Raw genomic sequence first — 25,332 nt, forward strand, 5'->3', positions numbered from 1 at the left:
AATTGTCTTAATGCCAGGCCTGGAGCCATGTCTGATGGCTCATACCAAGCAGGAAGGAGTGAACCCCACTGAAAGGGCAGAGTGCCAGAAGATGTGGGCAGAGCAGGGCAGTGGGAGGCAAAGTCCAGTTCCAGCCCCAGCAACTGGGGAAGGCCCTGCCTGACCAACCAGCCCCAGGCCACAGGCGTCTCTCTCTATACTGAAAATAACAGCTTTGAACCAATTAGCAGACATTTGAAATCATCACCCATCTTTTCTCCTGAATTTCTGGCCTTCCACAAGTCTGAGATTCAAGGAAGCATGTGGGAGGCACCCTTTGGGGCATCCTCCCTTCCCCAGCACTGAGTATAGGGCCATGTATACAGTAGGTGCTCAGACACTGTGCCCACTTTCTGCAGTGCTTCCCCTGCTTCTTTTCTATCTCAAAAAGCAGCCCCATGGACTTCAATCATGCTTTTTTAGTGTGGAGAGGACACATCTCAGACGTTGTCCCACAAAGGGCTCATTCCAAAAGACTTGGCCACTTCCTTCAACATCTGTTGAGACAGAAAGGCCACAGTCTACCAAATGTCTGGGACTCTGAGAACAGGGTTTGCTGACTTGTCTAAAGAACCTCTGGGGCTGCAGATGTCCAGGTGACAAGACCCAGAGGGATTACTGCAATACTTTTGGTGGCTGCTCAGTCTCTGACCCTGGGTCCTTCCGACTTCCAGATTCCAGGCCCTCCATCACTGCTCACCGTGGTGGGGTTGATGGCAAACTTGCTCTCTCCATCTCCAAGGCTGTACTCAATGAGTGCAAAGTTGCCTGAGTCAGCATCAGTGGCAGTGACTGTCAGGATGATTGTGCCCACAGGCGCATCCTCAAAGACAGCCTCCTGGAGCCCAGTGGGCAGGGAAAGAGAGTAGGCCAAGGTCAGTCCCAGAGCCCGAGCACAGTCCTAGAACTCACTGATGCAGGCATCAAGCTGCCTGTGGGCTGGGCACTCCCAGGGGGCTTAGAGGATGGCAGGTGGGAGAGGAAGATGCCCAAAGACCCCAAGGAATGGGCACAGGTCCTGGACCCAGCCTGTGGCCTGGCCACCCACCTGATAGGAGGGCTGGTCAAAGATGGGGTTGTTGTCATTGATGTCCACGATCTCCAGGTAGACAGGGATCTCAGCTGCCCGGGGCGGGGACCCATTGTCTGAGGCCCTCACAGTAAAGTTGAGCCAGTGCACCTCCTCGTAGTCCACTGTCCGGTTGGCAATGACCTTCCCTAAGACACAGAGGCCCCCACTGCCATTTTGGCCACTCCTCATTCATGGCAGCTCTCCAAAGTATGAGGAGAAAGACCTGGACTCTGAGGGGCAGGTGTGGTCACTTGAAGGAGGGTGGTCAGGCAGCACTACCCAGTTGCAGGGCACATGGCAGGGAGGGACTGGTGTCCAGTTTTTCTTATGGAGGGTGAAAAAACTTCTCCCCAGTCACAGGAATGAACGTCAACTAGCCCAGGACCTGAGACACCTCCTTCTTGGCCTTCCTGCTCCCTCAGTGGTACTAATAGTAGGAGCTTGGGTGGTGGGGTATCCCAGGTTTCCGGCAGACATCAAGAGGCTTCCATCCCAACCCAGGAGTAAGCACTCTGTCCCTTCCCCTGGTTTGGGCATCTGGAATCTGGCGTGGAATGCTGGCCATCTTGGATCTGGCCCAGTCCACTGAGGAGCCACAGAGGGGCTGTGGTCCCTCTTGGGGACTAAGCAAGCAGAGATCTATGTCCCCCAGCCCTCCTCTGACAGATTTATAACCTACCTGCTGAGGAGTCCTCCAGCTGGACATAGCCTGGGGGCACCAGGTCCAGCAGGGCGTAGGTGACCAGCCCATTAAGGCCCTTGTCAGGGTCCACGGCTGCCACAGCAATAAGCGTGGTCCCAGGAGTGGCCCCCTCCAGGATCCGCTCCATGTAGTAGGTGATCCCAAAGGGCTTGAACTGGGGCGTATTGTCATTGACGTCCAGGATGTTGACAGTCAGCTTGGCTGTGGTGGAGGCAGGGAGTGAGGGAGAGGGGAAGGACACCAGTGTGGCTGGGCCAGGCCTTCCTTAGCCTCAGCCAAGCCGGGCGAGCATGGCAGCATCCCACAGCCCCCCAGAGGCTGCCTGAGGATTGACCTGACCCTCAGGCTGCAGCACAGGAGCCTTTCCAGTGGTGTGCTCACTTGCTGTTCCATAAGAGGAAGGGCTAGGTGACCCTGGTGGAGCCCTCGGCCCTTCCTGTGCCCCGGTTTCCTAAACTGCTCAATGAGAAAGGGCAAGATAATCTTTAAGACCCTAGATCCTGTCTGAGCTGTATATATCCCCTCTATGTAACCGGCCTGGGCCCTTAACCATTTGAGCCTCCGACATGTAAGAGATGACCAAGTCTGCCCTTCCTTCCGGAAAATGTGGGCTTCTGGGCTGTGAAGATAAGCAGTCAACATCTGCCAGGCCTGGCTTCCCCCATAGCAGCTGTCTCTACCTCATGGCCGAGGCAACTTGAGGCCACCCCATCCGCACTTCCCCAACTCAACTCTCGCTTTGCCCACACAAAATCCACCCCTCTGGCAGCCCCCTCCCAGCCCACGCCTCAGGCTGCAGGCAGGGTGGCCTGGTCCCGATTGGCAGAAGGTAACACTGGGCCCCTCCGTTCTCCACCGTAAGTGCCTGCACCCCCAAAGCAGTGTCTGTGGCCTCAGGTTACCTCCCCTCATTCTTTGCTTCCTCTGTGCTAGCCCTGTGGCTTCCTATAAGATCATGGGGTTCCCATCTCACATCCTACCCACACCCTGGTTACCAGTTCTGCTGGCTGAACCTAAGCCTCTGTCAAACCACTTTTTCTCAATCTGTTCTAGGCTCTACCAAGCCTCCTTCCTACTCTGAGCCTGGGGGTTCAGATCACACACAATTCTGAGCTTCTGGATCCTCCACTGCTGAGCTCTACGTAGCCATCACCACCCTGGGCCTCACGGTGGCTGCCACCTTCCATGCCTCTTGTGTTGCCTGACTCCTGGCCCCCAGAGCAACTGGGTCTTGTTGCTCCCTCCCTGGGGACAGACCAGTGCCTGTTCCCCACCTGCCTCCTGCCCTGATTGGCTCTGAGTGACCAATGAGAGATGTCTGCAGGGAACCTTACCATTTGGCACACTGACAGAGCGCTCTGGTAGGTCGCTGGCATTGTCAATCACTGAGAGAGTGACTTCATAGGTGGCAACCAGCTCCCGGTTCATGGGGGACTTCACCATTACAGATCCTGTGGACCAGACCAGGCCATGTTCAGCCTGAGAAGAACCCCCTAAAATCTGCCCTTCCCAGGGGTGCTCCTGCCCAAACCCTCCCAATCCCCACAGAGGATGACGGTCCCCAGTGGATTCTGGGACTTGTGGCTGGGATGGGCCCACAGTCTCCTCTTAAGCTTGGGGCATGTGGCTCTGCCCCTCCCATGATGCTTACTAGCCAGGTGATGTTGGGGAAGTTATGTCACCTCTCTGCACCTCTGTGTCTGCATTTGTAAAACTAGACAATTACACTACCGACTGTCAACCCATCCTTTTCTCAATCCCCTACTATTTTGAGGATTAGAAAAACAAAATGAGTTTCCATTTGTAAGGTACTTAGAACAGTGCCTGGCACACAGAAGCTATGTAACTGCTTGTTTAAAAACTGCTGTATTCCCTAACAATGCGAATGTACTTAACACTACTGGACTCTACAATTAAAAAGTGGCTAAAATGGTAAATTTTGTTATGTGTATTTTATCACCATTTAAAAAATGCCTAGATTCTAGGGAGAGCAAGTTTAAAGGAAAGTCATGGTAGCTGAAAAGCCCTGAGGGGTTCCCTGGAGGGGACAGTGGTGGGACCGTCTGGATATTTCAGGCCCATCCCTTTGTCTTGATTAAATAGGGAGTGACATGGGCTGATTGTGGGACAGGAGCATTGGTTCCATGGCAGTCCTAGCAAGGGGTTTCCTTCTGTTCTACCCACTGCCTCCCAGAGTCCCTGCCTGCTCCCCAAATCAGAGAGGAACCCCCCAGAAGCATGGGCTGGGACTGGACAGAGCTAGTTTGGCTGACCTCAGTGCTGGCTTTCTTGGGACCTTTCTTATTCCTGCCTGTTAGAGGGCCTGGTGGCTTCTCCTCCCATTGGCTTAATCCCAGAGTGAGACCTCCTCTCCCTCTCAGGTACGGTGGTCTCTGAGATTCCCTTCCCCCTTGGCAGATCCCCCTGCTGGGCTTCTGTCTTCCGTGGGTCCCCAGCCATGGGGCAGTCACTTACCCTGGGCCGCCTCCTCCTCCTCCTCCTCCTCTTCCTACTCTCGCTCCCTGTCCCCCAGGCTGGGGAGCGAGGATGGGGAGAGGGCGGCTGCATTCAGTCTGCAAAGGCTGGGCCACGGTCTTGGCCCGGGCCCCACAGGACAGGAAGGGTGGTGGGGGTGCGGTGGGCATGGAGGAAGGCAATGGGGTGAGGCAGAGAAGAGATGAGGTGGGAAGTGACAGAGAAACAGAGCTCAAACCTGTGGGCCTGCCAGCCGTGAGGAAGAGAGAAGAGGGTTAATATCAGTTAGTTCAGGGTGCAGCAGGGGTGGAGCAGAGCAGAGCATGGGGTACGGTGGGGACTCAGAGCTGACGGAGTGGGGGGAGGGAGAGGTGGAAATAGGGAGTGGGGAGGGGAAGAGGCACTGGGAAGGAAACCAGGGGAGCAAGTGGAAGCCCATTTGGAGTGGAGAGCTCAGGGGCTGAGGCTCTGGCAAGAAGAAAAGGTAGCAAAGTGGGCAAGGGAGGAGTGGAGGGCTGAGGAGGAGGGGGCAGAGAAGACACTGGAAAGAAAAATAGAGAAGAAAGTCAGTTGGAGGAAGGGGGAACAGGAAAGAGAAAAGCAGTAGGGGATTGAGCGGAGCCTCAAGTTGAACAGGGACGTGGAGCAGCTCTCCATGGTCCTGACCAACCCATGCACCCAGGAATTTTGCTAACCTGGGATGTAGCTGGTTCTGTCTAACTTCTCCTAGTGCTCATGGTTTTTCCTTCTTCTGTTTCCCTTTGGGCCTCAAATGCTGATTGAGTTTATCATGTTCTTTGGCTCGCTGCACACTATGACCACTGGCATCTCTCTTGTTTTATGTGTGCGTCTACTCCCTTTCATTCCCATACTCCTCTCTCCTTCCCTTCTCCCCTCAGGCAGTCATTGTAATGTATTGAAGTATATTTTTTGTTAATAAAAGTATTTCTGAAAATCATGTATTATTTTGTATGTATTTTACATTTATGGAAATGGTGCTGTGGCATATATCTCATCCCATTTCTTATCCTTTTCAGTAAATACTTATTAAGATCCATCTACATTGCTCTGTGTGTGACTAATTTATTGCTTCTCACTGCTGGCACTGCTGGCTGGTACCCCCATGATGCGCACCCATGATATTTTACTCCTTAGTCTCTCAGAAATTGATACCTGCATGGCCCCAACTCCACCATCACCAATAACACTGCAGTAAGCATCCTCAGACAGTTTCATTAACACCCTGAGACTTTCTCTGGAACATATAATGGGTAATGGTGATACAAGTGTACCTTATGCTGGATTGCTACCCAGACAGTGGAATCAGTCACAACTCCTACAGCAGCGCATGAGGGTTTCCATGTCCCCACACGGTCACCAATATCAACATTGTCCAGGATCCTAATGTCCACTAATCACGTGTGAAAAACTGATATCTTACTGCTGTTTTAGTGCTTTGTCACAGCCATGTTGATTTTTCTGTCATTCCTCTGGGCCTTCCAAGAAGTACACCTATCAGCTCCATGTCCCTTTCCTAACTCCTCAAAGGAGAAAAATACTGAACTTTTGGGAAAATGATAAAACCATCAGCATTACAATAAGCTACCTACATTGTGAAAGATAAGCCATGGTTCTCTTGGTTTCGTGACAGTGTAAGAAAATCATTGATCGCATGCAACTTGCAGAGGATTTAAATGGCCAGCATACATATGAAGAGTGTTCAGCCACCTAGTTAGTAAAGAAATGCACGTTAAACAAGGTATCACGGCTGGGTGCGGTGACTCATGCCTGTAATCCCAGCACTTTGGGAGGCCAAGGCAGGTGGATCACCTGAGGTCAGGATGATCAAGACCAGCCTGGCCGACATGGTGAAACCATGTTTCTACTAAAAATACAAAAATTAGCTGAGTGTGGTGGCACATGCCTGTAATCTCAGCTACTCAGGAGGCTGAGGCAGGAGAATCACTTGAACCCGGGAGGCAGGGGTTGCAGTGAGCTGAGATTGCACCATTGCACTCCAGCCTAGGCGACAAGAGTGAAATTCCATCTCAAAAAAAAAGCCAAAACAAAAACAAAAAACAAAAGAACAAACAAGGTATTACTTTCCTCTAAAATTGCCAACATGAAAATGTTATCATATTTAATGCTGGCATGATGTGGTGAGATAGGTGCTCTCAAACACTGGTAGAGCGAGGGAATCAGGAAGGCCAGGGGAGCTGCTCAAGGGAGGATGAGGAAGCAGAGAAAGAAGGAGCAAGGGGAGAGACAGAAAAGAGAAGGACGGTTCTGGTTTCCCTCCAGAGGAGGGGGAGAGAAGAGAGTAGCAAGGGAACAGCAAAGAAAGAGAAAGGAGAAAGAAGGGGGAAGCAGGGAGCAAGGAGACAAGACTGAGAGCTGGGAGGGAGGTGGGAGGGGTGCAGGCCCTTGTACCTGTGTTGATATTCACAGCAAAGGCGTCCTCCTGGTCGGGCACCAGGCGATCAGTGTCATCCTTGGCCACAATGCCGACGATGTGGTACTCTAGCTTTGGGTTGAGGTCGCGGTCAATGGCTGTGATATTGGCAATGACAGTGCCTGGCTCAGCCGACTCCAGCACGCTCACTGTCTGGATGGGGTTGAGGAACTCGGGGCGGGAGTCATTGATGTCATCGATCAGGATGGTGACGATGGCTGTGCCCGAGAGAGGAACGGTGCCCCGGTCGGTGGCCACCACCGTTAGCCTGTAAGACTCTTGCTCCTCTCTGTCGATGGTGGCATTGCCAACACGGATGACCCCGGTGACCGGATGAATGAGGAAGCGGTCCTGAGCCCCAGCTTCTATTCGGTAGACCAGCTCCCCATTGAGGCCACTGTCCTCATCTGTGGCTGTGACTTGAAGGACTGAGAATCCTGTTGGAGAGGGAAAAGGGAGTAGCTGCACACAGTGGCCTCTTCCAGAAAGATCTACCAAGACACATTTGTTGGTGATGTACAAGAGGCCCCTTCTCATGACAGCCTTGACAGCATTTTCTTTTATATCTTCTTGCAATTTTATAGGAAAATGGCATGTTATTTTATTTTATATTCTTTGATTAAACAATATTTTATAATGTAATAATTAGTTGTATCTTCTGCAAATGGTCTGCTTTTGTCTTTTGCCCATTTTTCTGTCAATTATACAAGTCATATAATTATGACAACTTGAGACAAATATATATATATATGTTTTTTTTTTTTTTTTTTTTTTTGAGATGGAGTCTTACATTGTCACCTAGGCTGGAGTGCAGTGGTGTGATCTCGGCTTACTGCAACCTCTGCCTCCCAGGTTCGAGCGATTCTTATGCAGCAGACTCCTGAGTAGCTGGGATTACAGGCACCCACCACCATGCCTGACTGTATTTTTAGTAGAGACAGGGTTTTACCATGTTAGTCAGGCTGGTCTGGAACTCCAGACCTCAAGTGATCCACCTGCCTCAGCCTCCCAAAGTGCTGGGATTACAGGCATGAGCCACCTTGCTTGGACCAAGACAAATAAACTTTTTGGTTTGTTGTTTGCCTTTCAATATTGGCTATAACTATTTGATGTAACAAGGTTTAAATTAGCATGCATAGAAATTTAATATTTTTCCTTTTAAGTTCTTTTGTTTCTTTCATGCTTAGGACCTTCTTATCCAGAAATGAGTTATTCACTTAAATTTTCTTCATTTATTGTTTAGTGTTTTCTACTTTTTAATATTTTCTTTTGGTTTTTATTTTGGTATCTGACATGGAGAATAGTTTCTTTTGGTTTTTATTTTGGTATCTGACATGGAGAATCTACACTAAATATTAGATTATTATTATATTAGATTACATACAGATTATAATAATTGGATCTAATTGATTAGATTAGATTAAATAGGTTTTTTTGCACACTGAATAAGTAGCTTCCCCATTGGCTTCATTGGTTCCTTTATCATATCATATTTTATTCTTTAATTTACCAGTATCTGTTTCTGGGCTACTTTGTCCTGGAGTCTTGTGCCTATATTGCATGGCCTTAAATACTGTAGCTTTATAATATGTTATAAAATCTGGTAAGCCAAATCTGGCTTATTATACTTATGTTTTTCAAAATTTTCTTATTCTTCCAGAGGTTATATTTTGATTTTGATGGGAATCATGTTGATCCTATTTTGACTTTAAAATAGTCAGCCTTTTCATCTGGGAATTCAGATGCAGAATACTTAAGAATCTTGTAGGCCAGGCATGGTGGCTTACACCTGTAATCCCAGCACTTTGGGAGGCCGAGGCGAGTGGATCACCTGAGGCAGGAGAATCACTTGAACCTGGGAGGCTGATGTTGCAGTGAGCCAAGATTGTGCCATTGCACTCCAGCCTGGGCAACAAGAGCGAAACTCCATCTCAAAAAAAAAAAAAAAAAAAAAAAAAAAGAAAAAGAAAGAAAGGAAAAAAGAATCCTGTTTTGCAGGCGAGATATGGAAACTCAGAGGAGGGAAGCGGGGGCCCAGGTCTCCTGACTCCCTCTCCAGTGTGTTCTCCACTCACCCTGCTGCCCATCTTTCTCCCCACTGGAGGCAAACTCCGTGTCCAACCTGAGGCTCCAGTCCCCTGTGACCACCAACCAGCCCCTGGTTGTGGGGTGCTGGGGCCTGTCCCCTGCTTACCAGGCAGGCAGTTCTCTAGCAGATGGACAGTGAGGGTGGCAGGGCTAAAGGTGGGCTGGTTGTCATTGTCATCCAGGATGGTGATGAGCAGGTGGGCCGTGCTGTTGAGCAGCCCGATGTCCTCAGCCAGCAGCAGCAGCTCCAGGATGGGTGGCGAGAATGCCTCCCGGTCAATGATGACGCCTGACCTCACGGTCACCACACCTGGCACCCAGTGCAGCCAGCCAGGGAAACACACAGAAAAGGGGTGCGATGGGAAGACAGGGCAAGAACCAACAGGGAGAGAGCAGAGAAAGACAGGGGCACCATGGGACAGAGATGAAAGAGGAAAAGAGACAGTAACAAAGTGACTTTTTTCCCCACAGGCTCAACCACCCGTGCTTAGGGAGGGCCCCATGCGTCTCCTGTGGTTGTCCCCTCTGTAGGTGCCATCTGCTGTCTTCAAGACTCTTGCCTGGGAAGAGTGACCCAGGGCACAGGGTTGACTTTCTCTGTTGACAGATGTGCTTTCCTGTTGGCACCTGTCACCAAAGCAGCCTACTGTCCAGGACCAGACTGATGTGACATGGTCTGGTTGGAGGACAGGAAAGTTGCTCTGGCTACTTCTGCTCGACTAGGGGCCTGAGCCTCTGGCCTGTGCATGGGGAGATGACGGGAGTGGGCTGGGGGGCTCCTGGCCTAGGCTGAGAGTTTGTGCACCAACAGAGGTCCTGTGTATCGTCTCCAAGCCTCTTCCCAGGCCCTCCTGCCAGGCCACTGGGTGATATAACCCAGCTGTAAGATGGGGACTCTGGGCTGTGAAAAATGGGGTCTCCATGGACAGCCTGGGTCCAGCACTGAGAAGGGAGGCCCTCAATCCAACAGTGTGGCCATCCCCACCCCAGAGTCAGGCTGGGAGTGCTGGGTGGCACAGAGGCCTCACCGGTGCTGCTGTTGATGTCAAAGAGGCCACTCTGGGCGCCCAGCAGCTGGTAGGTCACCACGGCGTAGATGTCTTGGTCTGCATCCAGGGCCAGGATGGGCCCATTGAGCACTGTGAGAGGGGTCCCTGGGCCAGAAGGAGAGGGGTCACCACAAGACCAACCCAGGCCCTGCCCTCCCACCTCCCCTGCCCTGTCCCGGTGAGCCATGGCTGACGATGGATGAGAGGGGAGGGAGGTGAGGTGGACAGGGTGGGGAGGCCCTGGGGGCGGGCCTGCGGCAGCCTTGGCAGACTGAACGCAGATGCCTGGGGAGCGGCCTCAAAGCCCTGCTGGGGAGAAAACATGAGAGTGGTGAGCAAGGCCCCGGCTGCCCAGAGCCACATCTGCCTTCCCAGCAGCCTTTGAGGCTGGCCGCTCCTTGGGAGGGTCTGGAGCTCCCTGACATCCCTTCCCCGTGTGTGGGTCTCGCCTGTCCACACATGTGTGCACACAATGCTCTACCTTTGGGGGTCTGGCCATACATGACTAGAAAAATCCTCACATGTGTGCATCAAGCTCTGTGTTCACGTGGCCACAGGCACTTGTCCAGGAGCACGCACAGGCCTGGGGTTCCCGGGGTGCGCACTCGTGTGCCTCTGCAGGTGGGCACGTCTGCACACGAGCGCATCGGTGGGTACCCATGTGCCTATATGTGTCTGTGCACAAGTGTAACCTCACGCGCATGCCTTGGTATGGACACACACGGGCACATGTGTGAGCACACACAGACAGGTTTAAGAATGAAATTCACCTAGGGGGGATGCCCAGCCAGAGATGAGGAACAGGGGCTGGGGAGACTGGAGGAGTGCAGGTGCTACCTCAAGGGACATCACAGAGGAGATTCTGTCCCTCTGAAGGGAGGTGAGGCTGGTCAGTGCACGTGTGTGGGGAGAGGGCTACACTGGCCTACCCAGGACCCCCTGACCTCCCACTTCTAGTTACAGATGCTCCCCAGGACTTCCAGAAGGCCCTGGGATGCCCTGCACTCCTGGGGTGGAGGGAGCAGTGAGGGGTGGACCCACTCCCCTCCTGGGTAGTCCTCACACCTTAAATGCCCTTCTTGAGGGATGGTGGGGCAGCTCTCAGACCACCCTGGGGAACAATGGCCATGACTGTCTCTTCCAACCAGACCTGTGGCCTCTTTGTGCTCATAGGAGGCCTGGCAGCCCCAGCCCATCATCTCCCAGAGCTGCACCCATCCTTCCCCTTCCGCACCCACTGGGGTCTACATTCAGCTATGCCGTTAGGCATAAGGGAGGTTCTCAGGCATCCCAGGCCCCAGTGGTGCCTGGCAACAGCAGGAGCTCCCAGGTGGGCCCAGCACCTACCCGTGGGAGAGTTTTCCATCACCTCTGCCTGGTAGGTGCTTTTAGTGAAGAGGGGGTGGTTGTCATTCTCATCAGAAAGGAAGATCAGAAGCAAGTCATAATCCTGCAAGGGGCAGAATGGGGCAGGTTGTAGGCCATGCTCAGCAAAGTGCCCCCACCTAGGTGGGAGGAGGGTTGGGAGGTTGGAGATTAGGGCACAGAGGTGGATGATCAGAAAAGCCCACACCAACATGAACTCACATTTTTCAAAAGAAGACATATAAGAGGGCAACAAACATGAAAATATGTGGCTGGGTGCAGTGGCTCATGCCTGTAATCCCAGCACTTTGGGAGGCCAAGGCAGGCAGATCACGAGGTCAGGAGATCGAGACCATCCTGGCTAACATGGTGAAACCCCGTCTCTACTAAAAATACAAAAAATTAGCTGGGCGTGGTGGCATGCACCTGTAGTCCCAGCTACTTGGGAGGCTGAGGCAGGAGAATGGCATGAACCCAGGAGGCGGAGCTTGCAGTGAGTGGATATCGTGCCACTGCACTCCAGCCCAGACAACAGAGCAAGACTCCATCTCAAAAAAAAAAAAAAAAAAAAAAAAAGAAAAAAGAAAAAATGCTCAGTGTTGCTAATCATCAGAGAAATGCAATAAGCCACAGTGAGATACTCTCTCACACCAGTCACAATGGCTATTACTAAAAAGTCAAAAAACAACATGCTGGGCACAGTGGCTCACGCCTGTAATCCCAGCACTTTGGGAGTCTGAGGTGGGCGGATCACTTAAGGTCAGGAGTTCGAGACCAGCCTGGCCAATACGGCGAAACCCTGTCTCTACTTAAAATACAAAAAAATTAGCTGGGTGTGATGGCTCACACCTGTAATCCCAGCTACTTGGGAAGTTGAGACAGGAGAATCGCTTGAACCCAGGAGGCAGAGGTTGCAGTGAGCCGAGATTGTGCCACTGCACTCCAGCCTGGGCGAGAGGGCAAGACACCATCTCAAGAAAAAAACAACAGACGCTGGTGAGGATGCAGAGAAAAGGGGATGCTCATACACTGCTGGTGGGAATGTAAATTCCTTCAGCCACTGTGGCAAGCAATATGGAGATTTCTCAAAGAACTAAAGACAGAATTACCCCTCAATCCCACAATACCCCTCTACTGGGTACCTGCCCAAAGGGAAATACATCGTTATATCAAAAAGATACTTGCATTCACATGTTTATCGCCACACTATTCACAATAGCAAAGATATGGAATCAATGTAAGTGTCCATCCACAGAGGACTGGCTAAAGAAAATGTGGTATATAGACCATGGAATACACTCAGCTCTAAGAAAGAGTGAAGTCATGTCTTTTGTAGCAACATGGATGGAACTGAAGGCCATTATCCTAAGTGAAATGACTCAGAAATAGAAAGTCAAATACTGCATATTTTCACTTATAAGTGGGAGCTAAATAATGTGTAACCATGGATATACAGAATGGAATAAGAGACATTGGAGACTCAGAAGGGTGGGAGGATGGGAAGAGGGTGAGGGTTGAAAAATTATTTATTAGGTACAATGTTCACTGTTCAGTGAGTGGCAGTGAGTTCACAGTTCAGTGAACATCGGACCTAATAGGTAGTTTTGGGTACACCTGATGGGTACACTAAAAGCCCGGTCTTCACCACTACACAATATGGACATGTAAGAAACCTGTGCTTGTACTCCCTGAATCTAAAAAAAAAAAAAAAAAAAAAAAAAATCAAATCTGAAAAGTGCCCACACCAGGGTTCAAAGACCTGGGTTGAAGACCTATTCTGGGTGATCTTGGGTGCCTTGTTTCCCCTGTCTGGGTCTCAGTTTTCTAGTCTGGCAAATAGGGATTTAACTCCTTCACGGAGGTGTGGCGAATGGGATTGAATCCTGTTCCGTCTCACTTCAGGCAGGAAGATGAGTCCTGTTTCTCAGACCCTCAAGGCCTTCCTGTTGCCCTGGTTGGAGTTCAATCAAACTCTGCCAGTGCCTCACTTCACACCTGCCAAACCTCAGAACCTCCAGTAACCCTGTGCATTGTCATCACCTCAGAGACAAGGGAACCAAGGTGCAGAGATGGGGAGTGGCCATTCAGAGCCAAGTGGTGAGTTAGCAGCAGAGTGGGGCTTAGCCCCTAAGCCCACCGAGTCCTGCTACTCAATGCTGCTTTTACCCAGGGCCCTCCTGAAGCCAGGCAAAGGAGAGGAAAAATGACAACAGAAAAGAGATAAAGTGGGGGCAAAAATAAGGGAGTAGAAGCTGGGCATGGTGGCTCACACCTGTAATCCCAGCACTTTGGGAGGCTGAGGCAGGTGGATTGCTTGAGGTCAGAAGTTTGAGACAAGCCTGGCCAACATGGTGAAATCCCATCTCTGTTAAAAATACAAAAATTAGCCGAGCATGGTGGCGCGTACATGTAATCCTAGCTACTGATCAGGAGGCTGAGGCACAAGAATCGCTTGAACCTGGGAGGTGGAGGTTGCAGTGAGCCGAGAACGTGATTGCACCACTGCACTCCAGCTTGGGCGACAGAGCGAGACTCTGTCTCAAAAAAAAAAAAAAAAAAAGAGTAGGAAGCAGAGGAGCACCACATGGGAGGGGCATGTAGCTTATGAGTTTCTCCAGCCTGACTTCTCCTCTGGCTAGACAAATAGGGAAACTGAGGCCCAGAAAGAGTGGTACCTTGGCTGAGCCACACAGCTAGTCAGGGGCAGAGCTGAGATGAACTGGGCCCGAAGGCTTCTGGCTAGGGATCTACCACAGATTCATGGGCTGGAAGGACAAAGCTGACCCCTAACCCAAAGAGACTGTTTGCTTTGCAACATCCACCTCCCTTTAGTCAAGAGTTCATTGCTTTGGCTTCTGAGGGGAGAGCCACCTGGAAAACGCAGCCCTTCCAGGACCTCAGAGCATGCTTGTGGATGAATGCAGGCCCATGTGCCCCACGCACAAATGCAGTGTGTGTCCAGGTATCAGTGGTTTGAGAAGGAAACAATGATAGTTGATGTTCACTGAGTGTTTGTCACATGCCAGGCACTGTGCTGAGGCTTTCACATATATTGGCTCCTTCATCCTTTCCACAACTTTGGGGTAGGTGTGATCTTCACTTTGCAGAAGAGAAAGGGAAGCCAAGAGGAGTTAACTCACCAAAGCCACGCACCTACTGAAGGGGAGAACTGGGATTTGAACCCAGCACGTGCTCACTCCAAAGCCTGCGCATCTAAGCCTGGCTATGCTGCCTGCAGGAGGGGTGATGTGTTCTCTCTCCATGCACCTCTAGCTCCCAGCCCCACTCCCACCAGTGCCCTCCAGTCTCACCCTCCTGGCTATGCGTGGGTTCTCCGGGTTGTCCTTTACAGAAATGGTCAGCTTGTACTCTGGGATCCGCTCGCGGTCCAGGGGCTGGTTCACAGTGACGATCCCTGTCTGGGATGTGGAGGGTGGTGAGCTGCATGGAGACCTTTTCCCTGCTTTCTGCTTTGGCCCACAGATGCCAACTGCTCTGCCTGGCCTCCCTAAATTGCCTAAGAGATGGTCTAGAAGGCCAAAAATGTGGGCTGGCAGGGTCTCGCTGGGGCGAGAGTGACCCACTCATGCCCAGGCCTTGCTGCTTCTAAGAGATGGTGTTGTTGGCCATCTACAGACACCTCAAGAGGCTAAGTGAGAACTTTGGTGCATCTTGATTAAACCAAGTGGTCCCACAGGCTCTGGCCCCATCTCTGCACGTGACAAGCTTCAGGGCTGGCTCTAGGTGGACTCCAGAGATGGTTCACTGGGGAATCCAAGATTCCATGCCTCCTACAGAGATGTCCTCATCCCAGTGGAGGAACGGGAGCCCAGTGGAGCCCAGACGGTGGCAGCAGAAAAGCCTCTAGGGCAGGGTCCTCTTTTTCACTGGAAACCCTGGGAAGCTCCCAGGGGTCAGTCTAGGCCCTACCGTGGCATTGATGAAGAAGGCCCGCTCGCGATTGCCCGCAGTGATGTTGAAGGTGAGGCGTGCATTGCAGCCACTGTCAGCGTCGCTGGCCAGGACATGGGCGACAAAGCTGGAGACAGGGCTGTTCTCACTGATGGTGATGTTCATGGGTAGGTTCAGCAGCACAGGGTCGTTGTCGTTGATGTCCAGCACCCGGATCCCCACCAGCATCTGGGCCAGTCAGAGAAGGAGGAGGGAGGGGAGGAAGAGCGACGGATGTTGTGCATGGCAACCGAGGAGGAGGTTTGCCAAGGGCGGCATGGAGGGAGGGAGGGCGCAGTTGGTCATGGAGAAGAAAGAGAAATGGGGAGAGGAAGAAAGAAGAAAAAGAACATTAAAAAGGCAAGAAGATGAAAAGAGGATGATGAGGGAAGCAGGAAAGGCAGAGGCAGAGGAGGGGCAGTGATGGAGAAGAGAGTGATGGGGCAGGGGTTGGGTGCAGAGGGGTGCTGAAAGGCAGCCTCCCCAGAGAGGTGCTGGATGTGGTGAGAGGTCTATTAAGGGCCCCAGGGGCAGGTCTGGCCTGGCTCCAGGGCAGCCTGTGGCCTCTCGTGGCACAAGGGTAACAATGTTTACAAGAATCTCTGTGGCAAGTACAGGGGCAGCGAGGTGAAGCCAGTGGGTGGGGCCCCCAGACTCACTGTGGAGCTGAGTGGGGGCATCCCCCGGTCACGGGCACAGATGGTCAGGTTGTAGAAGGCGATGGTCTCCCGGTCCAGCTCCACATCCTTCCGGACCCTTAGCACCCCCTCCACAGGAGAGATCACAAACTCCCCTGGGTGCCACCCAGGAGAGGCCCGAGTTAGTCGGGCATTAGCAGGAGCTGCGGAGACCCCAGGACCCCTCCTGCTTCCTCTAGCAAGCCTCACTCATCAGAGATGGGAGACAGCTGGGGCCTGGGTCCTCTAGTGACCCCAGCTTCAGATCCTCCTGGGACCTGCAAGGGCTGGGATGTGCAGGTGGGTGGTAACAGATCACCACCAGGGGTGCAGGTGGACGCGGGCCACTCATGCCCTCGTGTGCCAGACCAAGCAGCCTCCTTCCCTGGGCCACAGGCAGGCCAGAGACTGACCTGGGTAAGACGGTTATGTTGAAAAAGTGGGGGCTTCTTGCTACACTAGCACCCACTGTCTAAGCACTCTCGATCAATGAAGGCATCAGGCACTTTGCAATGTATGATCCGTCCCACATGCCATGGCTTGTAAAAAAGGATATTGGGAAGGGCAGAGCTGACCACAAAGCAGTGCTTTGCTAATGGTGAACGCGCAGGCACCGGGCAGGCAGAAGACGACGGATGAGGGGCAGGGAAGCCCCCAATGCCCTCTATTCAGTCCCCGTATTGAGCTATAGTTGGAAAGCAGAGTGGGTTCCCTACGTCTGTGGTGACCGTGATTCCCTTTCCTTGACATTTCTGAAGAGCCCCGCTGGCCCTGTGGCCCCAGAGTCCTTTTCTTGGCTGGGCTGCAGGGCCCCATGTCTGAGAGTCCAGAGCAAGAACCTCAGATTCTCAGATGCTGACCTGGAAGGCAGCCCAGTGACCGTCCAGTCCCTCGTGTCCTTTGGAAAATGAACTGGGAGCCCAGGGAAGGGTTACCACTTGTCTGCACTCCCGCAGCAAGTGAATGACAGATCAGGATTCAAACCCAGTGCTCTGGGTCTTAACCCATTGCCTCGCACAGGACTTGTGTTTTTCTAGACAGCACCACTCAGAGCTGACCGGGGAGGGGTGAGAACACGGAGGGTGGAGGGAAGAGACAGGGGGAAGGAAACCAGTGAGCAAGCGCGAGCCCAGCTGGAGAGGCAAGAATGGTGAGGGCTTTGGCTCTGGCAGGAAGAAAGTTGAGGGGACGTGAGCTAGGGAGCTGGGAGAGCCCGCAGAAGAGAGGCCACCTCTCCGCATTTCCCCAGGAAATGGAACGGAGAGAAGGTTAGTTACCTCCTTCACTTTCCCTTTGAACACTTAGGAGAAAGGGCCCAGAGTGGGGCACTGACTTGCTCTGGGACAGACAGCAGGAAGCACACAGCTCACAGGGCACAGCAAGGACAGGGGGCCAGGCGCACCCCACCCAGTTTTCTCTGCCTGCCTCTTCACATCCTACCTCACAGTTCCCTGTCCCCAGCTCCTAACACTCTGATGTACAAAAACAGTCCCTCTCAGTCCCACCTGCAGCTGGGATTTCCCACCAGCCCTTCCGCTCCCAGGCTCTTCCCGTCCCATGGGCTTCACCCTGCCTGGGGGGGTGGAAGCTGCTTAAAGCAGGATTTCCTGAGCCTGACACCCCAAGGTCTCCAAAGAACTGGGGATTCCCTTTCTAGGTGTTTCCCAGCCCTGTCTCAAGCCCTGGCCATATACAGGCAGAGGGCCTCTTGCTCTCCTTCCAAAGCCAGGAGGAGACACCAGCACCACTCCCTTGAAGGCTCAGGGAGGCAGGCCTGAGGGGCTGGGAGCTGAGCCAGCCTAGTTCCCCTGTGCAAATTGTCTTCCTTGGCAGCTTGCTCTGGGGCCAGGCTTCCCCGTCCCTCCACAACTCCTGGAGACAGGAGATTAAAAGCATAGGCTTTTGATCCAGTCATATCTAGATCTGCATCTGGACTTCATGCCTGTGTGCCCTTGGGCATCTTAATGAGCCTTGCCTTGATGTTCTCATCTGAAAAATGGGCTAATAGAGAGATGCCACCATGGAGTTTTGCTGGTACTGGACAAAGCCTGGCCCACCTTGTGTGTGCTGATCCCGAAAGAGAGCCCAGGCAGGCCTCTGAAGGAACAGGGAGCTTTCAGGGAGGACGAGGATGTAGGAAAGGGGTCCAAGGAATGGGCGTGACCAGAAAAGGCAGCTGAGAAGGCAGCGGCTGGTGGGAGAGACTCAAGTGCATGTGGCCTGTCTCCCAACTCTTCTTTGAGCACACAGCTCCTCTTCAGGGCTCAGTGGGGCTGGTAAGTGCTCAGAAATCTGGCATCTGTCTCCCTATAGAAAGCAGCCTTCCAGCCTCAGGCTGCAGTGTTGGGAAGGCGACCTTTAAGCTGGGGTCCCAGGCACGTCCCTCCATGCAGTGGTGCACTGTGAAACCAGCTCTCACCAGACAGCGGTGCTGACTGTAGCATCTGTCAACCCTTCAGTGACCAACATGAACCCCGAGGAGGGAGGAGATGTGGGAAATGGATGTCGTTACCCACGTCAGCAGCACCATCAAGCCTTCCTCACCTCTCTGGACCTTCATTGATCATCTCTGAGATGTGGGTGGCGCTCAGTGACCCCGAAGTTATCTTTGGGCTCTAAATGTCTACTCTTCCTTCCTTGGGGGAGGAAGCCTCCCACCCAGGTCAGCCTCAGGAAACTCCTAGGCGTCTCTCACTCCTTTGGGAGCCTGCCTCTTAGTCTGCCGGGACTCCCCTACAAGGTCCCAAATTCCTAAGGCTCATCCCAATCATGTGTGGATTGAACCTGGGAAGTTTTGATTGTGACTTAAAGGCCATGGCATGGAGGTCTGCATTGTGCTGGAGCACAGGTGTGTGCTCTGTGCCTTGAGGCTGGAGTGCAGAGCGGGCCCCTCATGGGGAGGGGTTTCAGCTGCTCGCCCAGCACCTGCCTTTCCACCAGGTGCCGGCATCCTCCTGTGCTCCAAGGACTCCCATAAAACGACAAAATCTCTGTCTTTGTGAAAACAGCAGAAGAGAAGGGCCCTTGCTCTGCTGGTTTCCAAAAAGGAAGGCCTAGTGCTTGGCCAGAGAGGAGACTTTGGGACCCGAAAGGGTAGCGTATCTGAACAGAGTGACCCACCATAAGCTCTGGCCAGCAGGGGCTCTCATTCTCTCACTTTGGCCCTCTATAAATAGGTTGTTGTTTTTTCCTCCAGCCTCTTAATTGCAAGCGAGCCTTGGGTTCACTGTTGAATCTTCGCACCGCTCTTCGTTTCCTGGATTTAAATACCTCTATGCTGACAACTCCCAAATACCCGTCTCCAGCCCAGACCTCTCTCCTGAACTCTTGGCTTGTATACGCAACCCCTACCTGACATCTCGAACCGACCCTCCTTTCCCTCTACGACCTCCTGCTGCAGCCCTCCATCTGTCAATGGCAATGCCATCATCTTTCAGGTTGCTCACGCCAAAACCTTGACTTTCTCTCACATCCCACAGCCAATCAGTTAGCACATCCTACTGGCTCCACCTCTGAATTACACCAGAGGTGGCCACCTCTTTCCACCTCTGATGCCACCACCCTGTCCCGGCTACCTCATTCTAGCCTGAGGGATTGCAGCAGGCTCCCACCTGACTTCCCTGCTCCTGTTCCTTCACCCCTACAGCCTGTTCTGAGCACAGGAACCAGAGTGGTCCTGCTGAAACCTAAGTCAGATAATGTCTCTCCTCTGCTTAAAGCCCTCTTAGGATTCCCACCTCAGAGCAAAAGCCATGCCCTCATGATGCCCCTCAAGGCCCAACAACATCTGGCCCCATTACCTCTCTGGTCTCATTCCTTCCTATGCTTTCCTTTGCTCAATTTTCCCCCAGCTGCAGGCCTTTTTGCTTCTCTGTGAACATCCCAGGCATGCTCCAACCTCAGGGCCTTTCCACTTGCTGTTTCCTCTGCCTGGAATGCTCTTCCCCAGATGTCACTTGACTCACCTTTGCCCTCCTTCAGGTGTTTGCCAACCTACAATTGCTGCCTTCACCCTGGCATTCCCCATCCCCCGGCTTGGTTTTATTTTTCTCCATAGCCCTTAGCACCTCCCAGTATACTAAGTCATCTACTTAGTCAGTTGATTCATTGCCCGTGTCCTCCAACTGGAATGTATGTTCTATGGGGAAAGGATTTGCATCTGTTTGGTATCCCCAGCTCTTGGAACATGGCTGGCACACTGGAGGTACTCAAGAAATATTTCCTGCACGATCAATTAAAAAATCAGGATGTTTCACAAAGATTTGGATTTCTGCTTTTCTTTTCAAAATGGGCCCAGGTACTCCCAGGCTGGGATCTGGACACAGCTACTACTGGCAGGAGCTGAGTTGCGGCTGCGCAGTCCCCACTGCTCCTGATTCTTTCCTACACCATCTCCCACGAAGGCTCCTTGCCTGACCCTAGCTGGCCCCTTTGGGTCTGGGATTCCCACTCTATAGTAATGAGTGAAAATGGACTTGAGAAGTTGCCCTCAAGGCCAAGGCAAACTCTGCTCTTCATCCAAGGAGAGGGCTGTGAATGGGTGACTATGAGATGTGCAGAGCAAGCCAGGAGCTCCCTTGGTGTGTGGGTTTGTGGTCCTGAGGGCGAGGGCTGTGTTCTGCCCGCACTGTAAGGATGTGCTTCCCTCGTCTGCCCTGGGGCCCTTCCTCTGGGTATGCAACACGGCATTTTTTAATCATGTTCTTAAAGGAGTCTGTGTCCCTCCAAGACCACCAGCCCTTGTTGCCAGATTACAGGGTATTCTCGCCACATCTCTGGGAAGAAGAGGTGGGAGAAGATTATTTCCATCATTGTCATAGATGGGGAAACTGAGGCCCAGAGAGGACAAAATCACACAATGATGAGGCCAAATGCCTTGAGACCTCCCTTCTTATCCTCCCCTGAGCGGGTGTGCAGGTGAGACCCTGTGGGTGGCATGCCCCAAGCCCCACTCACCCAGAGGGTCTCCGTCCACGATGCTGTACTCCACCTGCCCGTTGGGTCCTGAGTCTCGGTCATGGGCCAGGAAGGTCCACACTCTGGGCCCTGGCTGGCCCTCAGTGATTTCAAATGGTCCCTCATAGTCCCGGGGGAAGGTAGGCACGTTGTCGTTGATGTCATTCACATTCACAAACACCTGAGATGGTGGAAAAGCTCAGCCAAGGCCTCACCCCAGCCAGCTTTGTGCTGGGCCCACTGCTTGCTGGGCCTCAGTTCCTTCCTCTGTGAAATGGACCTGATAATTCTGCCTCATGAGGCCCATGCAGGAATCATATGGGATGTCAGATATGGGTGGGGCTTTTAAGCTATGCATGTGGATGAGTTATCATTATTGCCAAAGCCTTTTATGGGCACAATCATCATATTAATAAAAATGCTATTGGCCAGACACAGTGGTTCACACTTGTAATCTCAGCACTTTGGGAGGCTGAGGCAGAGCCAGCCTGGGCAATATGGTAAGACCCCACCTCTACAAAAAATAAAATAGTAATACATTAGCCGGGCATGGTGGTACAAGCCTGTAGTCCCAGCTACATGGGAGGCTGAGGTGGGAGGATTGCTCTTGAGTCCAGGAGGTCGAGTCTGCAGTGAGCTGTGATCAAGCCACTACACTCCAGCCTGGATGAAAACTTGTCTCAAAAAAACTTGTCTCAAAAAACTTGTCTCAAAAAAAAAATAATTGAGTGAAACTTGTCTCAAAAAAAAAATAATAATAGTACTGCCATAAACTTCTATTTGTTGCTGCACTGTGGTTGTCTTACATGGTTTTATTTGCTCCTCTCACTCCTTAAAACATAGTTTGTATTGTCCTCCTTTCACAGATGAGGAAACTGAAGCAGGGAGGTTAAGCAACTTGCTCAGGGTCACACAGCTAGAAAGTGGAAGAGCAAGGACTTGAAACCCAGAGTTCATGGTTTTCCCATGAAGGAGAGGAGGGCAGGTATTGTCACCCGTCTGACAGATGTAGCCACACAGGGAAGTTCAGTGACCTCCTTAAAGTCACGCAGCAAGTTTGAGTGAGTTGCTGAGATTAGGACAGGGGTCTTGGATTTAGGCATTTCCCTTGGACAATCTTCCCCTAACCCCTTCCCGCATCGGAGCTTTCTGGGTCCTGTCCTTCCCCAACCTCCAAGCCCAAGCTGGGGCTGTGTCCCATGCACCCACCGTGGTGGTAGAGGTGAGGCGGTGGGATAAGATGGGGCACTGGTCTGTGGCAGTGACGATCAGGGTGTAGCGGCCGTGGCTGACCTCGTAGTCCAGCTCTTTGGCAGCATTGATGACACCCTGGGGGACACATGGAAGGGACAAGGATGGATCTAGGTGTGGTAGGTCTGCAGCACCCTCTGACCAATTTGGGAAGTAGGCCCTGACATTGGAGCCGTGATGGGGAACCACTGCTACCCCCAGCCCAAGCTCCACTCCACCAAACTTTTCATCCTCCCGCACTGAGTGCCCCTACAGTTTCCCCTAGACTGCATCTTTGCTCCATCCCCCTACAGTGTCACTGAACTCCTCGCCAATCCCTGGATAGGTTTCGCCCCTTGTCCTGATCCTGCCATCAGCTGCTGACCATGTGTCTGTCGATGCAGAAGGTGTTGATGATGTTGCCTGCGACGATGGCATAGGTGACTGTGCCGTTGGGACCCTCATCCAGGTCCAGTGCCTGGATGGTGATGAGGCTGGTGTTGAGCGTGTCTGGGCCCTCATCCAGCAGCACTTCATAGTGGGGCTGCTGGAACATGGGCGCATTATCATTCTCATCCACAATGGTCACGTAGACGTGCGTGGTGGCCTGTGGAAAAGAGTGGGTCATGTCCTTGGTCAGGTGGCCAGAGAGACCGAGGTGGATCCAGATGGCTGTTCTCCTGGGCTGAACTCACTCCATGTGACTCAAACAGAAAGGGCAAGGAGAAGAAAGCAGGGGGTAGATCACAGGCTGGTAGAGAAAGAAAGCTCAAAAACTCCACCAAAAGCCAAGTAAGGTAACTGCTCTGTCCAAGACAGCACTGGCACCACCACTATGTCTGCGACCCCCAGCAGACATCACTAATCAATCACAGAACTGCTAAGGCCAGATGCAAACTTGGGATCCTTGTTAGCACAGTGGTCTAGTGATTAAGATTGGCATATGGGATGAACCCTGGTAGTCACCCCTCTCAGAGCTTTACCAGGGCCTGTGTCTTACTGAGCCTGGGTGTCCTGCCAGACTACAAAAGGCAAGAATGTGAGGCACTCGGTCCAATGCCATATTTAAGCTTCATCTATTGTTCATGTAAATGAAAGAAATACATATTTTCAGCATTTTCAGAAGGAGGACATTGGGTTTGTGACAATTTCGTGGGCAGAACTGGTTGACCTGTGAAAAATAAGACTCACAGAACATAACTTCATTGCAAGAACAGCTTCTACAACATACTTTCCTATGATCGGCCATCTCTGCCAATGCTTGAGTCAATTGGACCACAAGTAATATTCAGCTAATCAGAACTCAGCAATCAGCACTCAAGAATCAACTAGAAATAGTTCTGGCTCCCGCTCCCTGCCTTTCTCCACCTGGGAAGATGTCCTTGTGGACTGACTGCCTTACCCTGGCTCCCTTGTTATCCAGCTTCCTGGCGTGGCCAATGGGAGGTCCTGGTCAAAGATGAAAGCAGCTGGGAGAAAGAGTCGGGGGTGTTTCTTCCACACTCCCTCCATTCCTCACTGCGGTTCTGCCCATGGCTGTGTTTCTCCTGCTTGGGGACAGGGGTCCCCCTTTCATAGCACCAGCTTTCACTGGGCTCCAGAACATCACTTCCTCTTCTTTCCCTTTGGACATGTGAGTGATAGTGGCTTCCTGTGGTTGGTGCTAGTCTCTGGGTGCTTCACCAGCCTTCCTAAACAGTCCCTGTATTAAACTCTCTTCAGTTGAACCCTTTCTGAGTGTGCCATCTGTTTCCTGCCAGGACCCTAACTAATACAAACCACAATGAGTGACTAATATAAAATAATAACGTGTTAATCACTGCAAAGGTGTCTGGGTAGAGAGAATGTGACTAGGCCATTGCCAGGCCAGAGAACAGAAAGCAGGTGGTACAGACAACTCAATGTAGGCAATTTTCATATGGTTTTTTCCTTGGGACTGGCTGGCTCTGGAGCTACCAATGGAAGGATGGACAGATGGGCAGGGGATCTGGACCCAAGAAGGCTGTCACTGCCCCTGAGGAGGCAATGATTCCTCTGAGATGCAGCTCTGGATCTTGGGGGTGGAGGGCATTGGGTGTTTGCTGAAACGGTTTCCAAAGCAGGTAGGGTTGGCAGTCTTGAAAAGGAGCTGTGTGGCCTTGGGCAGGTCACATCCCCTCTCTGGACCTTTTTTGTCTGTTTAATAAAGGACCTGGCTTGATTTATAAAGTTGTTTCTAGCTCAGGGAGTTTGGGAGGTGAGTTTGGGAAAGTGGGAAATGTCAGCATCCCCTCCCCAAAAGGCAGGCTGGAATTCAGCCCCTTTCCTGCAATGTGGTGTTCTTGTATTCTTGCTGGCAGGTAAGGGGAATCAGGAGGGCTCGAGGCTGGGCCCCTCACCAGTAGTAAGTACTCACAGCTGCCTCCAGGCCCTGCAGAGCCACAAGATGGACATGGTGGCTTTCCTTGACAGTCATCTTTATTTGAATATTTGGGGCCTTCACTATTTTTAATGAAAACAAGCACAAACACATGATGGAGTGTGCAGGCTGCAGGGGCTGGGAGTGGAGGGTTTGAACAGAGTTGGGCCTTGGAGCCCCTCCTGCTCTGAGACCAGGTCTGGGCTTGGGGAGGGAAGGTGGTTTTGACTTCCTCTGGTCTCTGGAGGGAGGAGAAAGTCAGTGCTCCAAAGGCCCTCTCAGCTGAGCCCTTCCTGTCCTGCTCTGGTGTTGAGGAAACAGTTCTTGAGGTTTCTGGACCATGGTCCTTGGGCAATGCCTGTGTCTCATCCTGATGCAACCCCAGGAGGCTCAGTGGTGGGCAGTGTGGTAGGGAGAAAGGAAGTGAAAAGGGGGAGGGAACTGGGCCCAGCTCAGAGGCTCTAGCTGCCTGGGGAAGGGGTTGGCAGGGCCATTGCTCCCCTTTCTCTAATTCCAGGCCCTCCCTGGCTGCTAGGCCCTGGGGCAGAGGGAGTCTGGTTTCAACGGTGTCCTGAGCAAAGCCATTCCAGGAAGTGTTGAGATGGGGTGGTGCTCTAGGATCTTGCCCTTAAGGGACCCCCCTCACTTTTGCCAGAGGATGTCAGGGTGAGAAGGGCCCAGTGTCCACCTGATCTCAGTTGGCTTTGTACCTCCCCTGGTGGAAGGGAGCTCATGCTATGCCAGCAGGAAGGGCCCTGGGCTGCCTCCCAAGGTGGGGTCACAAGGCCAGGAGCATGCCTAAGGACCTAGGTTATGTCCTGGCAGCCTCTGGGGCTCCCATCCTGGGGGAGTTCCCTGGCTCCAGGGGGACTGGGCC

General features: G+C 52.3%; 1 protein-coding gene across 2 annotated transcripts in view; it reads right to left on the bottom strand.

Moving 5' to 3' along the window:
- Positions 1-25,332, bottom strand: part of LOC129006861 (cadherin-23) — a 76,765-nt gene that overhangs the window by 15,658 nt on the left and 35,775 nt on the right. Inside the window, exons 5-18 of one of the 2 annotated variants that reach the window (XM_054437081.2) lie at positions 22,443-22,664; positions 22,037-22,156; positions 20,828-21,008; positions 15,854-15,987; positions 15,174-15,383; positions 14,555-14,662; positions 11,226-11,328; positions 9,858-9,983; positions 8,936-9,139; positions 6,720-7,178; positions 3,149-3,265; positions 1,791-2,015; positions 1,088-1,257; positions 740-877 (exon numbers count right to left, since the gene is read on the bottom strand). In XM_054437081.2, coding sequence (XP_054293056.2) covers positions 740-877; positions 1,088-1,257; positions 1,791-2,015; positions 3,149-3,265; positions 6,720-7,178; positions 8,936-9,139; positions 9,858-9,983; positions 11,226-11,328; positions 14,555-14,662; positions 15,174-15,383; positions 15,854-15,987; positions 20,828-21,008; positions 22,037-22,156; positions 22,443-22,664 — 2,517 coding nt within the window. Of the gene's footprint in view, positions 1-739; positions 878-1,087; positions 1,258-1,790; positions 2,016-3,148; positions 3,266-4,289; positions 4,685-6,719; positions 7,179-8,935; positions 9,140-9,857; positions 9,984-11,225; positions 11,329-14,554; positions 14,663-15,173; positions 15,384-15,853; positions 15,988-20,827; positions 21,009-22,036; positions 22,157-22,442; positions 22,665-25,332 lie in introns of those variants that run through there. The other variant, XM_054437079.1, reaches the window with a different exon arrangement.

This window comes from Pongo pygmaeus, chromosome 8, assembly GCF_028885625.2.
Source record: "Pongo pygmaeus isolate AG05252 chromosome 8, NHGRI_mPonPyg2-v2.0_pri, whole genome shotgun sequence".
Lineage (NCBI taxonomy): Eukaryota > Metazoa > Chordata > Mammalia > Primates > Hominidae > Pongo > Pongo pygmaeus.